This window comes from Dinoponera quadriceps, unplaced genomic scaffold, assembly GCF_001313825.1.
Source record: "Dinoponera quadriceps isolate SergipeBrazil2010 unplaced genomic scaffold, ASM131382v1 scaffold179, whole genome shotgun sequence".
Lineage (NCBI taxonomy): Eukaryota > Metazoa > Arthropoda > Insecta > Hymenoptera > Formicidae > Dinoponera > Dinoponera quadriceps.
Genome location: NW_014554529.1, coordinates 1144021 through 1160583, shown reverse-complemented (window position 1 = coordinate 1160583; position 16563 = coordinate 1144021). Strand labels below are relative to the sequence as shown.

At 42.8% G+C, this 16563-nt stretch overlaps 1 protein-coding gene across 43 annotated transcripts in view; it reads left to right on the top strand.

The window, feature by feature from the left end:
• Positions 1-16563, top strand: part of LOC106751765 (calcium-activated potassium channel slowpoke) — a 96015-nt gene that overhangs the window by 62889 nt on the left and 16563 nt on the right. For 10 of the 43 annotated variants that reach the window (XM_014632825.1, XM_014632826.1, XM_014632866.1 and 7 more), the window contains 7 exons: positions 116-228; positions 7946-8101; positions 8470-8546; positions 9043-9078; positions 11180-11248; positions 14017-14067; positions 16455-16475. In XM_014632825.1, coding sequence (XP_014488311.1) covers positions 116-228; positions 7946-8101; positions 8470-8546; positions 9043-9078; positions 11180-11248; positions 14017-14067; positions 16455-16475 — 523 coding nt within the window. Of the gene's footprint in view, positions 1-115; positions 229-2098; positions 2212-7945; positions 8102-8469; positions 8547-9042; positions 9079-11179; positions 11249-14016; positions 14068-16454; positions 16476-16563 lie in introns of all 43 variants that reach the window. The other 33 variants (XM_014632857.1, XM_014632846.1, XM_014632861.1 and 30 more) reach the window with 17 other exon arrangements.

Here is a 16563-nt window from a genome sequence, read left to right as displayed (position 1 = left end):
TTAAAACACCGAATCACATTATCGCGTCCGGAAGTAAGGGTGTCACTGTGGACAAACAATCCGTACATGCATAGGAGCGTGTGTGATTTAGAAATGGTTGGTTGATTGGTACCAGTCGCCCGATATGCAGGCTTGGCAGAATGACTACCTGCGTGGAACCGGAATGGAGATGTACACCGAGACACTGAGCCCTACCTTCATTGGAATGCCCTTTGCGAAAGCCACTGAGTAAGTCGGTCCAGCGCATATCTGATTCAAGAGACGGCGCGGAGACCGTTCGCCGTCAGCGATCTTGCTTGCTCGTTACGGAATTCCGCCTCGACAATGCGATTATTTTTAATTCTCTTCTTCGGCCGAACACGTGGCGCGGCGATCGATTTTGTCGTCTAACGAGGAAAAGTAGGGGACTCGGTCTCCCGCTATTTTTATGAACTTTCTGCCTTGTAGATCGCGCGGAGGGGTCGCCCGATTACGTGCCTAACGAAATTCACGCTGTTCATTCGCCGAGTTTTTCCTTCCATCTTCAGCCAGCGGCGGAACAAAACTCGAGTTTTAACTCAAATCTTCCGCGCATAACCGGCGAGTTCGTAAAGTCAAGATACACCGAGTCCCCCGCGCAAAAGGTTCTTCTACTCCTTCTTGTGAGGAGGAAACTCGTCGGGTTTTCATCGCGCGCGAACACCCCCTAGCGAGGAGTTTCTTTGAGCACGCGCGAACAACGACTGGGAGATCGCTCGGGGAAGGTGTCCGTGGTCTCTCGAATCGGAAGGATAAAAAAAGGGATGAAGCTTCGCCTCGCCTGTGTCTCTCACTACGCTCCACTCCGCTATATACGTAAACGTATATACATATACACACACATGTGTCTCATACACGTGTGCGTATATACGACAACATGATACATGAACGTGTCTACTATATTGTACAAAACCGTATCTGTGCTACACCTAATCGATGTAAGCCACCCCTTCATCGCTTCAGTAACGTATCTGTATTTTTCACCCTTCTCTGCAACTGATATGATAACATTGAGTAACAATAACATCGATTAACAGTAAGTGGAGGAGGAGTTTTGACTGACGGCGCGCGCATCTCTCCGAGCACTCTTCGACGTGTATCACCGTCGGGATCTTCCGTAAGATCGCTCGAACATGCGCTCGGAGCAAATACGGAACAGCTAGATTCATAGAGCCAGAGCTTTCCTTTGAAAGCGCGTCTTGTTGCTAATTTCGCGGTGTTAGACCATTTGTTTTTTTTTGTTTTTTTTTCTTTTTTTTTCGGCCGCTCAAATTTCCCCGCCGATTATGCTAATTTCATAATGCAGGAGGAGACGCGAAAAAGTTAAATAATACATCAGCGGATTAAGGAGAATTTCCATTTTTATTCTCGCGAGAATTATATCTCTCGACGATCGCGTCGCGAAAGCACAGGCACTTGCGTAAATATACGAGAGAAAGTGTAGTGCTCTGTGAATCTAGAATTTCTGAAAAAGCTCCTTCATCGCGGAGAAGATGGTAATTCGAGAAGTGGATCGAGAAGACGTCTCTCGCGCGGACCTCGGCTCCTACTGTGCGCCACACGAGAGGATGAACGAAAAGACGGCTGGAGGAAGGAAGGGGAAATGCCCGATCAATCGCTGCGATTGATGGGAACGGAAAGGAGGGTGGGATAGAAATTTGGAAGAGAGATCGGAATTACGGCTTCTGGAATTTGATCATTACCGGCGGTTTCCCTGGTCGGTCGCCATAATTGCATCATCGCGTGCATAGTCGTCGTGCACAACATAGTCGTCTGCTCAATATCCGAGCGTTTTCATTTTGCACCCTCGCCGAAGAGAGGATCCTGTCTCACAGGACCCGTAGAGGACCAAATTTCTCTCTAACCAGTTTTTCTTACAGATCTGAGAAGCGAGAGATCTTTTTTAAATCGTCGCATAGCGTAGGTGAATGTTTCAATCGATTACCTCCTTCCGGTTTAGAATGACCCCGCACGAAGGGTCACGGCTCGCTCGCTACGGAGCCGATACCCTTCGTCGCGGGAAAGACCCGCGGATCAAGAAAGGTTTGATGATGTGGGGCCTGGTTGGTTGGTGTTTCAGTCGCCGGACACTCAGGCGTGGCAGAATGATTACCTGCAGGGCACGGGCTGCGAGATGTACACGGAAACCCTCTCCCCGTCCTTTACCGGGATGACATTTCCCCAAGCCAGCGAGTAAGTTCTCGCTGACAACGGCTGTCACATAACCAAGGATACACTCACTAGTCTCGCTAGTGGTAACACGTACATACTCACACAGAGAATTGACAGCTATACGAACCATCACATATAATACGAAGAAGGAGCGAGATACATACGGAGATATATATATATATGTATTTATATATATATTATCGATACACTCGGTCACGAATTTCTCTCTCTCTCTCTCTCTCTCTCTCTCTCTCTCTCTCTCTATTTATCTCTTTGCCTTATCTTGGATTCACGAGTTATCTGGACACACTGAAATATCCCGAGTTGCCGTACATACATATATCTTACATACATATCTGTACACGAGAACGTATATATATATCGCCCTTCACCTCGGTCTATTTTAGCCCTTGAGCGATTTTCTTTACTAGTCTCTACTATATTCGTCTTTGTCTATCCTTTTGTTTGGATTTTGCGTAGAGTAGTCCAGTTTTGAGCTGTACGAATTTTGTTCCCCCCTCTCACCCCCTCCCACCCGTCCATTCTATTTTTTCGTTCCGTCTTTTTCGGCCGTTTTTTCCGATCATTTTGGACCTTTTGTTTACGACCTTTGCTCGAGATTCTGCACAGACCTCTGTGAATTGCGTAGAATTAAAGTAGAGGGACACGGATGAATGCGGACTTCGCTGCAGTCGGGCCGTTGAAAATCGAGTTCGATCGTGCTCGGTATAATTGGGACGCTTGATTGGCAACGGGGGAATCGACTCGCGGAAACGAAAGTGTTTCAAACAGCCGACTCCGGGTCGGAAATTGCTGGAAACACGCGCACCCGTGCCGCGATTTCGAAAATGTTCTATCGGGAACGGCGTGACGACCGCGCGCGTCCGAACGACGACCACTGCCGCGCCGAACAATTGATATCGAGATTGGAACCTTTCGTTTACCTTGCGACCCGCTGCGTGTTCGAGAATATTTTCATCGAGCGTTCTCGACATATCCGAACTGTGAGTGAAACAATGAAATTTACGAAAGGAATGTTTCTCGATGGGAGCTATACGTTTCATATTTTTCCTTCGTTTCTCCTCGATTCCAAAGTTGGTCGGTCCGCGAATTCTGTTCTTATCGTTGTAGTAACAGGAATATTACAAGTAGCATTTAAGATAGTCAGAACGGTGGAAAAAATGCGTTAAATTGCTGAAAGTCATTTCAAGGCCTTGCACCGCGTGGTTTAAATGCCACGGGTATGACTGGCTTATCGTCGGCCTTGGATGTTTTAATCTCAAATCGCACAGAATATCGTGTCGCAGTGTAACGTGACCGACGGTCGTTTTAACTTTTAGTCGCGATCAGACGCGAATATCGGCGTTGCGAAATCCGCATTCGCCTTGACAAATCGTGCATCCCGCTTCGACAACATCACAGTTTGTTTTCCTTTTTTACGGCGAAACGAAATTGAGAAAGAAACGCGGGACTCTTGATTCCGTCGGGAGGAACTCGGGGAAAAGGACGGGGAAGTCCTGCCGTTGTTTTTTCTTTCCTTTTTTTTTGGAGGGGGCAATTTTACTTTCAAGTAATGCGCCACGGGCAAGGGTTTTTGTCTCATTGTCGGCGATCCTCCTTGTCATGGTGTGTGTTCTTAGATGTAGCGTTCTAATATTCTTTTAACCAATGCGCGTTCTTTGTACACGCATGCCTGCTGCTCTTTACCGTGTAAAAGTATGTGAAAACTTATATTATTCGTAACACATATACAGGTTATCGGAAAAGTGTGTAGTACGGGTGATATTCGATCGTGTGGCTGTTAGTCGGATCGTGAAATTTATGTAATTAGTTACGCTGCGTTCGTTAACGGACTTTAATCGTTCTCGCGAAAGCCACCGGCGGTAACTAAAGCGTGGTAACGTGCCGCTCCCCGTGAATACTAATGTATTCCGTGGAAAACTGCTCGTTGATACTGGAACGCGCACGATAAAAGTTAGTCGAAATATTGCATTTCAGGAGATTACATGGAAAGTATACTCCATGCGGAAAGGTATTTTATATACTGCCCGACACACTGCTAGGAAATATATCTAGAAAGGGAAAATTGTCGTCTACCTCCTGCATCGCACGGGTCTTTGTAGTGAAAATATTACAAAAGTAACTTTGAATAATGCTAGAAATATTTACGGTACAGTTTAATAAAAAAATATATATTATCCGGCACAGTGAATCAACAGTATGGAATATATTACCAAAGACTATTTAATATAAATATTTTACATGCAAGAAAACTACGAAATTTATAAGGACGAAGTAATTGCGCCGTAATTTTATCGATAGCCTTTTTCAACCGTCTGAATTGCACCGTATTCGCCTACCTATTCGATCGCGTCACTGATTTTTCGGCACTAGGTTCGAAATTGTTAAACAATTTCTTTTATCTATAACAAAATATTAAGAAAGGATATAAAAATGGTCTCGAAATTCTCAATAGCTCTTAAGTTATTTAAATGTTTCAAATTAAATGTTAAGAAACATCAGCCAAAAAGAATAAAACGAAAGGGAGGAATTTCACCGAGGTGAAAAATTGGCGCGGTTTGTCAGCGACGTCGCAGCCAGTGTATAAAAATCTGAGTGTCTCGCGTTGTCACTCGCAAGGCAGAAAAGAGTTTCTCGCGATTTCTCCGAAATTTTCTTTTTTCATTTATGCGCACACTTGGATTATTGTCACCATTTGGTTTGCGTGTGTGAGAGATCTATCTATTCTTGTAAGAAACGATCTTCTTTCACAATGAACACCATAGAAATATCTTTACTATCTTTACGCCGTATGATATCTGTGTATACGGTCGTACATATAAAACGCTTGTAAAACGTTAGTCGATCCGTTTCGGATCCTTTTACGGACGTGCGGAACTTCCCGAATGCCTTCTGGAACTTTGAAGTAGATTAGGAACTTGGAGCATAATAGTCTAGAAAGCGATAGAGAAACTTTCGATCTCTTGGCATGTTTCGACTCGTATCATTAGATAAGTAATGATTGTTTACGTGTTTACTCTCCTGCACGATAGCTTGTGTTTAATTCATCACACTCTCTCTCTCTCTCTCTCTCTCTCTCTCTCTTAATATGCGTACGCTTGCATGATTTTTCTGTTGTCGCCGAGGTGGTATAACGGAGCATTGATACAATCAAACGCGAATAAGCTTCAATTTTGCCTTTAAATCATCGTTGTGTTAAATTTGCAACGCACACAAAATTCGTTCTGTATTGGTGATAATCAATGTCCCGTTACGCTGTGGATGTATACACATCTTATTATGTAATACACATTATCTGCGAATAGTTTCAAACGAGGAGCATAAAGTGTGTAGTAAACTAATATTGAATGCAAAAATAAAGGTTTTCTGTCATATTTTTATATATTATTTTCTTTGCAATTTCCATATTATATGAATCATTAAATTTGTGCGGAACTTTTAAGAAATTTAACGCCGTTACCTTTCATTCAATTGTATTAGGTTGGTGCGTATGAAATGTCGCATTCTCTTTACATGCGGACGTTTTCCTCCCTGTTTTCGTTATACTTTTGTATTTGGCATAACCTCATTCATACTCGTATTGTCCATTGCCAGAGACTCATTTCAACAAAATAGGTTTTCTCGAAGGTCTTCCCTTTTTTATTTCTTTTGAGTTTATTACCGATATGAATTCTGCCGACATTCGCGTCATTTTCTTATATGAGTACAAACTTGGTAATAGTGCTGCAAAAGCTGCACGCAACATAAACCAAGCGTTTGGGGAGAATACGGTTAACAATCGGAAAGTGCAGCGTTGGTTCGAAAAATTTCGGACTGGCGATTTTTCACTGCAAAATGAGCCGCGCGGAAGACCCAAAACGTCTGTGAATAATGATGACCTGAAGGCTCTAGTGGAAGCGGATCCAGCCGTATCCACGAGGGAACTTGCTATCAGGATGAAAGTTGACCATACAACGATATTGAGACACCAAATTGTACTCCCATCGCTTGTGAATCGGCATGGCCCGCTACTGCTCCATGACAACGCTCGGCCGCACACATCGCACAAAACAATTGCGAAACTGAACGAACTGGAATATGAAGTTTTGCAGCATCCACCATATTCACCGGATCTCTCGCCGACCGATTTTCATTTTTTCAAGCATTTAGAGCTGTTTTTAAGAGGCAAACACCATGAAAATGAAGACAGTCTAAAAAACTCGATATCAGAGTTTATTAATTCTAAAGACCAAAATTTTTTTAAGACAGGCATCTACGCTTTAAAATCTCGTTGGGAGAAGTGTATTGAAGCGAATGGAGCATACTTTGATTGAATAAACAGCTTTTGAAGAAAGATATACAGTTTTATACAATCACTTAAGAATCCGACATTTCATATGCACCAACCTAATATATCACATTTTCTGTTATATATTTTTTATAGAAGTGGAACCAAAATATAATATGAAAATATACTTTATGCCTCATTTGTGTTTAACATAACTTGTCGCACGAAACAATGAAACTTGCATTCTCAGATCATCTATATCGAGAAGAATGTAAAATTTTAATAGAACATATGTTTTATTATTACATCTTTATTATAGCAATGCATCCAATTAATGCGAAAAACATGAGCTTTCCTTTTTTTCTAAATTCAAGTTTCATTGTTAACGCTCAATATAAATATACGATACTGAGTTGTCTTCGAGTAGCGATTTCGAGTATTTCATCACATTGACAGCAGTTTGCGTAATACAATGCAATTCACACGGTACTCTTGGTCGTCTCTTGCACAAGGTATTTCGGAATTGTAGATAAAGATCTAACTGGTCAATACAACTCTTGAGGAGAGCAAACGAAAAAATCTCGACGAACGAGTGTCCATCCATCGGAAGCGGGATAGTCCAAGCTCTTTCCAATGGTCCGTTCCCAAAGTCGCTACGGCTAGAAGTGGAAGATATATTGACGTTTGTATCGATCGGCACTGTTGAGTAGAGTCAGTTGTACTGCTGTAGGGTAGGTCAGCTGAACATTGTAACGCGCCCGCATTCCCCCCCCCCCTTGATTCTGCGAAACCGTCTACGCATCGCCCTCACCCCGAAGTAGATTGTACGGCACATGCTCGCTGAACGGTGCGATTAGTAAACACGCTCTATCGAAAGGAACGAGACTCGTTCGATGCGTGCAACAAAAAGCACCCTTCTCGATCGTATTGTTCTTTCTCGCCGATCCGGAAGACATCGCGGCCGAACACTCCGCATGACTTGTCTTCGCATATTCGCGACGAAAGCGCCGGATATACTTTCCCGTCGCATATTTCATCGTGACGATAACGAAATCGTTGTTCTTACTTCAGGTAGGAACAATTGGAAATGAAAGGCGATACCTGAAAAATTATTCGTTCGTGAAGCTACGTTCATCGTGACCTTTCCGTTTGCTCTTGTAAGTTCTATCCGCCGGTTAATTAATTCTGCAGTTATAATACCGAAAAGCCCTGTACAATGAACCACCATTACCGTGGGGATTTTTCTAACATTCGGAGATGTTCATATTTGTACGCAACTCATTATCTCAACTACATCTTGTCTGTGCAATAATTCTAAACGCTTTTCGTAGCTGATCGCCATTGTCTCACGTACAATGTTATCCTGAATGTATCGTATAAAAAAACGAGCAGTGTATGCAAGCGCGAAACGTTAGCTTGTTACGCTCGACTGGTAATTCGCGAATGTTACGCATGACTTCGTCGTAGGTTGTGCTTCACAAAACTGAAGCTCTTACTGCTGGCCATCGAGATAAAAGGCGAAGGAGGCTCCGACAGTAAAATCTCGATTAACCCACGTGGTGCCAAGATCGCTGCGAATACTCAGGGATTCTTCATTGCTCAATCTGCTGACGAAGTGAAGCGGTAAGAGCACAGTAATCGAATATTACTCGAACATTTAATGAGAGTAGAGGCTCATTCGTTCCCAATCTTGCTCGACGCATTTATACAGCTTTATTTTAATTTAGCTGCACGAATGAGCTTTTACTGCTTGCCGAAATGAGATCGCATTTGATTGGAATCGAGGTGTTCCGTCGTTATTTGCGCCACTGATCGTACACAAGCACTTTCCGTAATTACGACCAAGTGTCTAATTACGGAATTGTCTAACGTTTGTCATCGTTTTCAATTCTATCGGTCGAATCGGCGCTCCTGAGGCGATCTCCTTTCATCGCAATCATCCACACGAGTACGATGTAATAATATGTCCCTTCTTTGCTCTCGTTTTTCAGGGCGTGGTTCTATTGCAAAGTATGCCACGAGGATATTAAAGACGAGACTCTGATCAAGAAGTGCAAGTGCAAAAATTGTAAGTCTTTCTAACCCAGTGATTCTTTTAGCCTTTTCTCGACTCTTGCCAAATTCTCTGCTAAGCGGCACCTGTACTTCTCTATACCGAGGTTTATACATATGTTTATATATATATATATATATATATATATATATAAAACTGTATACATATGTACATAGAACGCGCTCGATCTATCGTTAGCATTGCGAGTCACATGAGCGGCTCATCTCTCTCGTTCTTCGCCTCGTCTACCAACGACGGAGCCGTCGCTGTGACTCGCAAGATTTATAACATCGTAATGTTTTTTACGTATAAAACATGAAATTACGCGTAAAAATACGAACGGATCACGCAGGAAGCTCTCTTTTATCCCCCCTCGACTATCCGATTCCTCACCTCGGTCTTTCCGCCGGCCCGTTTTAACCTCTGCCCGATCGAGAGCGATAACAATAATATTTGCGACTATTAACGAAGTGACATGGTTGTGACCATCTTATTGTGATATATGATCTAGTGGGGCAGCAGCAGCGCTCCTGGGGCCGGGACTTAGGTAACGTCTCACACTCTCGTTCGTTAAGTCTGATACTTTACTATCATCTGTGACTATCTCTTAACACTTTTGTTCTCTTTTATCTTCTTTACCCTTTTTATATACGATCTGGCTCTTGAACCGCCCTTCCCACTCGCTGAACATCAAACCAATTAATTCGCCGCTCATACGACCATTTTCATCGTTAACATATTACCACTATTCTGGCACTGTACTGTCGCGCTCTATTTTCCGTCCTTTTGCTGAGTTTATTCTCTTTCTTTCTTCTTCTTCTTCTTCTCCTCCTCGTTTCTCCTTCTCTTTTCATCTCTTTTTGTCTGTCCCTCTCTGTCTCCCTTTCTTTCTTTCTTTCTATATATTTCTCTTTCTCTTTATCTATATATTTTATCTCTCTGTATCCCACTGATGCATACACTTCTCCGACTAATTTCCTGCATACACAAGCCAATGTGATGAGTACGAGATGATGATTATCACGATAATGACGATGATGATCACGATACGATTGCATCTTTGATCTCCGTTGCAAGACACCAAGGCGATACCTACGATCGGGTGTTCCTTCGTTTTTCACCGTCACACCGTTCTCTCTCTCTCTCTCTCTCTCTCTCTGTCTCTCTTTCGAAAGCGTGTCGAGAGAAATTCGCGTGTGATAATATCGATGTTTTCCGTACGACAATGATTAAGGTCACTAGACAAAGGAGCGAGTGTGCGTTTGCAACGGTTCAAGTAAAACACACTTGCTGCAGACCCAGGCTCGAGTGGATCGAGTTGCTCCATGTTACGCAACATTGAGTATACGATCAAATCGTTCGGTCTCGACGAGAATAATCTCCATTCTCCGATCGCGAGGTGAAATGACGTGAAAAATGAAGTACCGGCTCGACACGTAATTCCTGATAATTCAGTCAGTTGGCGCATGTCCACCTGACCGAGAACGAAAATTAGCCTGCACTACTAGTGTGTGCCCCCTTCTCGCTCGCCTTGCATGCATGAACTAGCTCCCGGGCCCGTTTACGCCATAATGGTAATGACAGCTTCTTTCTCTCGATCACTCTCTCTCTCTCTCTCTCTTTCGCTGTCTCCATTTTTTCCGAAATTACTTTCTTCGATCGTGTGCCAGCTCTGTCTCACCCCTTCTCTCATTCTCTACCTCTTCTTTCCCCTCTCAACGTGTAATTAGCTGTGATATCGATGAGACCGATCGAGCCGTCTTCTCTTCAACGCGCATTGTCTCGAGCGTTCCTCGTTCTCGAATCGCCCCCGGTGGTGCATTCCCATTCGAACGACGAGAGAGACCCCGTGCCGCTCTCAGGCGCTTCGGGGAGAGACCTCGGAGAGTCGCCTTCGCCCGCCGACAATTCCGTCCATGTCACACGCGACATACCGCGAACACTCGTACACACCCATGTACACGACATCCACACGAGTTTACCCCCGACTCACACAGATCAGTCCGTCCATATACAGAAACGGTAATACCCTAAACCCTGGGCAATCAGCGTTCCCGTACTCGATTATCTCGCTCGAGTACCGGGCGCGATGTCGTTCGCGCGATGGACGGTTAATCCTATCCGATTTTAGGTGTTTCTTTTGCCCCCCTCCGAAGAATCCGCCGGCGAAAATGCGGGAGGAAAACCGAAGGTAACATTGTCCGAGATCAGCGAGCTTTTCTGTCCGGCGTCTTTACAGCGTTGCGTACCTTGGATTATGTATACCGAGTGTATCTTTATTTATGTGATTGAAAGTACGTACTTGTGCGACTAATGCCGTGCTCGAATTCGTACGTGAACGACGCGGGCTAGCCTTTTGCGCGCTACCCCCTCGAAAACATCCGCGCTACATCCTCGTCGATGTCTGCCTGAAATGGCAAAATCGAATCGAATTTTGTTTGTCGAATTTTTACCATTCGCTGACACGTGTAAATATGATTTGTTCGCGCGCACGTACGAATTCCGCAGAAGCTACGTTACTAAAAGAGACGCGTCGATCGTTCACGTTTTTCTCCCTTCCCCACCCATCTTGTATATACGTTTGTCCGTTTATTCGTAACTTGTACACTCACAAACCCGTGTCTGGGTCGATCGCTGGATTTTTACAGATGTGGGGATGATGATGATGCAGACCGGCATGGTGAAGGGAAACACTGCCTACAGCAGTTACCTCGACGGTATGCCTGCTTCCGGCTTCCTTTTCCCGTTCATATCCTGTGTACACACACTATCCACCTGTCGCAGCTCCTGCGAGCATTTGCTAGCATGAACGGACACGAGAATTAAATGCCCGATTATATTCAATTAGTGAAATGTCGATTGCTACTCTCTTTTTCGAAAAGATGATATCTCTTAGACGAGTTGATCTCTTAATTCGTGTTCGTCATCCTGACAAAAAAGTGCTCCGCCGGACTCGGTATACTTTCCGTGTCGGAAAATCATGCCGTAAAAAATGTCGATCGATGTAGCACGTGTATTAACATTTGCTTTATCCGAAATATCACGGAAAATGTGACCGTTTCCGGCCGGACAGGTTGACCAAGTTGATATTTAACGAGGTAAGATGGTGTAAGTGGTGTAGCGAACGTACAATAGACTCACTACCACGTGCACTTACTCCACACTACCCGTATACTCTCTNTTTTTGCCCCCCCCCCCCTCCCCCACTTGGATCCGCTCGATTCGTACTGTTTATCGTTGGGCTTTTCGCTAGAGCTGATGGCTGATAACATGAGCGAGTTATCGAGCATCGCCCTTTATAATAAAAGCAGCATACTGTTACGTTATGTAGCACTAACATTGTTGGCCGCTTCTTCTACTTCGACACATGGGCCGAGGCCGAGTATAACAAGCACGCCGGTTGGACGAGCGGACGGTCATAACGTCGCAAATCGATCAACTATTGCGCAACGTTTAGCTTCGTTCGTCACAAATACAGTGGTCGCTTCCGCGCAGAAAACGCATTCTTGCACGAGCCGTACATATATATTACATAAAAAAAAAATTATATATATATACATTTGATGTATTCACGTTAAATGGCTGCCACGTATCACCAATCGACGAGCTTCGCTCGTACAATACTGTATTTCAGGTGCTTGCTAACGATTGTTCTTAACCGTTGTTTCAGTGTGCTTACGTGGAGTTTTATTAATAATTTACATTGCTCCGCGCCGCCAATTTTCCAAATTGTCACCTGTCAATTACGCGTTCCTTCTTATTGTTAGAATATCTTCCTTACGTTATTCGTTATTCGTAACGATCGCGCGACAGTTTGGAAATGGGGTGCCACTTTACATATAAGGTTGCCCAATATCATTTATTTCGTATATACATACATACGACGTATACATATGACATTTTTTCGCGTTCATAGCGAAGTTGAATGCTATTATATTCCCCTCTTTGGGTCGCCTTGTATATATATTTATTACGTTGTTTTTGCACAGATCGAACGTTTTTCGTGAAAGTTGCTAAGAAAAGTCATCGTGAAATTACTTGCGACTCGTAGGCGCGATGCGTAAATGTAAGTATGCCGAAAGAATCCTCTTGGAAATCAACTTTCACGAGAAACGTCTTCTTATTGCTCTATTTGCGTAACAAGTTTCATAATTAATGCAGTAAACTTTGGTATTATTTTTTTACCTGATTCGATTTGCAAATTGCAAAGTATTCGTTGACAAGATTGTGGTTACAGACGCCCGTCGTTTGAGAATTTTCCGCCAGTGTTCGAATATGCTGCATTTACAAGTACTTTTTTGCACTCAGTTGAAAGGATGCCGCATATATTCTTAGAACTCTTGTCACATATTTTGTATACAAGTTTTCACGTCGAGTACATTTGTCAAGAAGCTCGAAGTATGGTTACGTGCCACGTGTTATTGTTTCTTCCTTCTTTCCGACATTCAGTATTTTATTAATAGCTAAAGAAAAAATCTATACGGCCGAATACGTTATTAAGTATGATATTGATCTTCTGCTCGTGCACGTGAAATTTCGTCTCCGTGATATACTTTCAATGTCGTTGTGCGCGAGTGATTAATTGGATACAGCACGCAATCGAAAGCACCAAAGACTTGGTAAGCTTGTACCATGAGCTTATACAACTTACAGGGACGATGATAATCGTTGCCCAGGGTTTATCGAACACACATTAGCTAAAAATACTCCATTTCCCCTTTCACATATCAAGCATATTTGACACCACTCACCAACATCACAACAATAACGCCGACACTGCAACCGATCTTGAGAAAGCGTATCTCTCACACTCTCTTTTATTTTTTCTTTTTTTTTTCTTTCTTTTTCAATGCGAAGTATTCCTGAATACGTGGTTTAACCGCACAGCGCAGATGTACAATCTCTGTGTGTTGCGATCCTCACTAAGTAAATTATTTAATGGTTGTAACATCAGTGTGTTAATAATAAATCTCTCCATCGAAGGTCACGTTACAGTAAGCCACGATGACACTTTCACAAGAGAGCAGCGATATATTCGTGAGATATGAAATCTGCGACGCTCGGCCTTGCCAGATCTTCCCTCCGAAAGTTACTTCTAATGCTTCTTTCAATGACGAGAGCTTCTGTATGAACTAAATACGCACGCATGACATACAAATCACGAGCAATCGAATGCAATTAATGTGCATACTGGTTAACACGAACAATCGCGAAACTCGAGTTCGATCGAAAGATACGACCGAGAGATACAAGGAAAAGAAAAGAAACGAGAGAAATACGCGTGAAAGCCTCTAATAGCGATTTTTTAATATAGTCTAGATATCTGTGATAAAGATAAGTCTTAGTGTAATGAGTGCTAAACGTGACATATCGATCGGGACCACGGATTTAGCCCCCAACCCTACACCCGTTGAGACCCCCGCATCTAGGTTGACATTGTTTTGGTGTGACAACTAACAGCTCTGGTTCTCCTCCCTTCGGGCAGTGGCCACATTCCGGAAAGGCGTGCGAGCTGTTCAGATGGTTGGAAGAGCAAGTACGTATCCCCCGTGTGTAGACTGTGTACCAAGTGTCATTTTTTATCTTAATCCTAATACGGAGATTCGCGAAGAGTAAATTCGTCGGACGGGGCAAAATTTCTTGCTAAACGAGACGAGATAAAAGACAAGAGAAGAAAAGAAATTATGATTTTCTCCGTCTGCGACATGGCCTTTAATTCGAAACATTAGCGTTCTCGTTGAAAAAATCATAACTGTGAACAATAATACGCCGAATATTAAATAAAAGCGACGTTTTCCAATTTCACTAACGATTCGGAGAATATATATATATATATATATATATATTTTTTTTTTTTTTTTTTTATGTAAAAATGAACATATGTATGAAATATTTCTCTAGTGAATTTGTTATATAAAATAGTTATTTCTAGGCGAAAAGGTGATTCGCATAATATTAAAACATTAAAATATTACAATTCCAACTATAATATAATGAAGATGACGCAGTATAAATTTATAATGTTATCGGATTTTTTTATTGAGTAACTTCGACTCAAAGGTCATGTCTATAGCGGTCTCTCGTATAATTTTATACCGCTTATTTTAACAAGTACGTTGTTCAAAATTCTAACCTGAAAATATCAATTAAAACCAATATATCTTGGGATATTTGTCTTGACGGTTATAAAGGCTCAGTATAAACACTTGTATAACAAATCATATATATTTTTTACGATACGTCGATGATAAATTCTGATTGCTTATGTTATTTATCTCTTTTTTTCTCGCCAATCGACGATAAATTTCCGTCTCTCGTCAAGGCCTATTTCACCAATAAATTTTCCGTGATTCCTAAATTGTAAATCAAAAATCACCGAACGAAAAGAAAAACACATCTTCCGTAAAACAAGACTAGCACAACGTGTGTGTGCGTGTGGTGTGTGTATGTGTGAGAGACACGCCACAGAGATTTTTATCACTAATTGCATAATATTATCATTCTATTCTCATTAAGTCCACATCTTTCCCGCGATAAATCCCAATAGAAAAGAAAGAAAAAAGACCGATGTCGTTGTGCTAATCTGTCGTTCGAATTGATAAATGGTTCCAGCGTAGACACCGTCGTTAGTGTTTGAGTCCCTATTGGTGTGGTGTTCTTAACTATTTTTGCAACCGAGATTATACACACTACTACTATCAGTGTCGTTTTTGAATGTAGTTCTCCTGAAAGTTTGTGTTATTTGATGGTTATTGTTGTGAGTGAATTATTGAAATTAACTCAATTGAGAACCCGCGTAATGTAACTGCCTTAAACTTATTAATCCTCCAATTGACCTTGCATCGGTGTTCGATATCTAACATAACTCGACGTGTAATTTAGCGAATACTTTAGAATTAGCCCTCTTCATGCGTGGAACTTTATAACCCGTCCTGTGGCAGAGAGACAACGAACGTTGATATCGAAGGATTTTCGTGTAAAACGTCGCCGACCTAATCCGGTGTACCCCTCCAATATTTTCAACGTCATAGCAAATGTCCCGTGACAGTCATGAGTGTTGCCGTGCGTTAGATATGGAGTGCGTCTTCCGAAAGCTCGCAGTGCACTCTTTGAACCGTACGTGAGTACGCGCATGTCGACGTTACATCGCCAACCGACGCGACCGACTATTCGCTCTATTACGGTCAGATGAACGTTATCCCCCGCGATTGACGGCAATTGTCGCGCGTGTCACGAGTGTTCCGCGTCGTAAAAAAAAATTGTTTGGCTATCGGAGCAGCCTCGCGCGGAAAATTTGCTACCGGTGCAAATATCGATGAACACGCTGATGAACCATCATTGACACCCGTTACTCCAATTGCTATACCGTTTTCTCTCTCTCTCTCTCTCTCTCTCTCTCTCTCTCTCTCTCTCTCTCTCTCTCTCTTTCACACTTTCTATCTTTCTCTCTTGTTCTATCTTTCTTCCCATTCGGAAGCAGATCGCCGATTTCGCAAGCCTCGGTCCTCATGATGTTCAAACACCACGGAATTACACGTGAGCGATGCGCGCGTAAAAGAAGTAACGCACAGGATTATCGGGGTACCGAGTAATAATCTCCACACTGTCACTCGCATCGCTCATTTCGAGCCACGCATAAATACACACACGCTCATCTCACGAGACTCATTCGGTTCACACGATGAGGCACGCATTGTCAGCAATCGTGTCAAGTACACACACACATATGTACACGGTGACACGCGTACACACGGTGTAAAAAGACAAGTAATGATTTTTGACACGCACCATACATACACGCGCGGGTTCATGACAGAACCAACACCGAGATTCGCAAGATGAGGCTCTTTAACTAACTCTCTCTATATGTGTCTATCTGTCCGAACTCTATCTTCTCTTCGTCTCTCCTCCACTACCGCATAGGTGAAGACCTCTCGTACGCAAGTAAGTCCAGAGCGCGAGTGTTATATATATATATAAGCCAGAGCGCGAGTGTTATATATATATATATATATATATATATATATATATA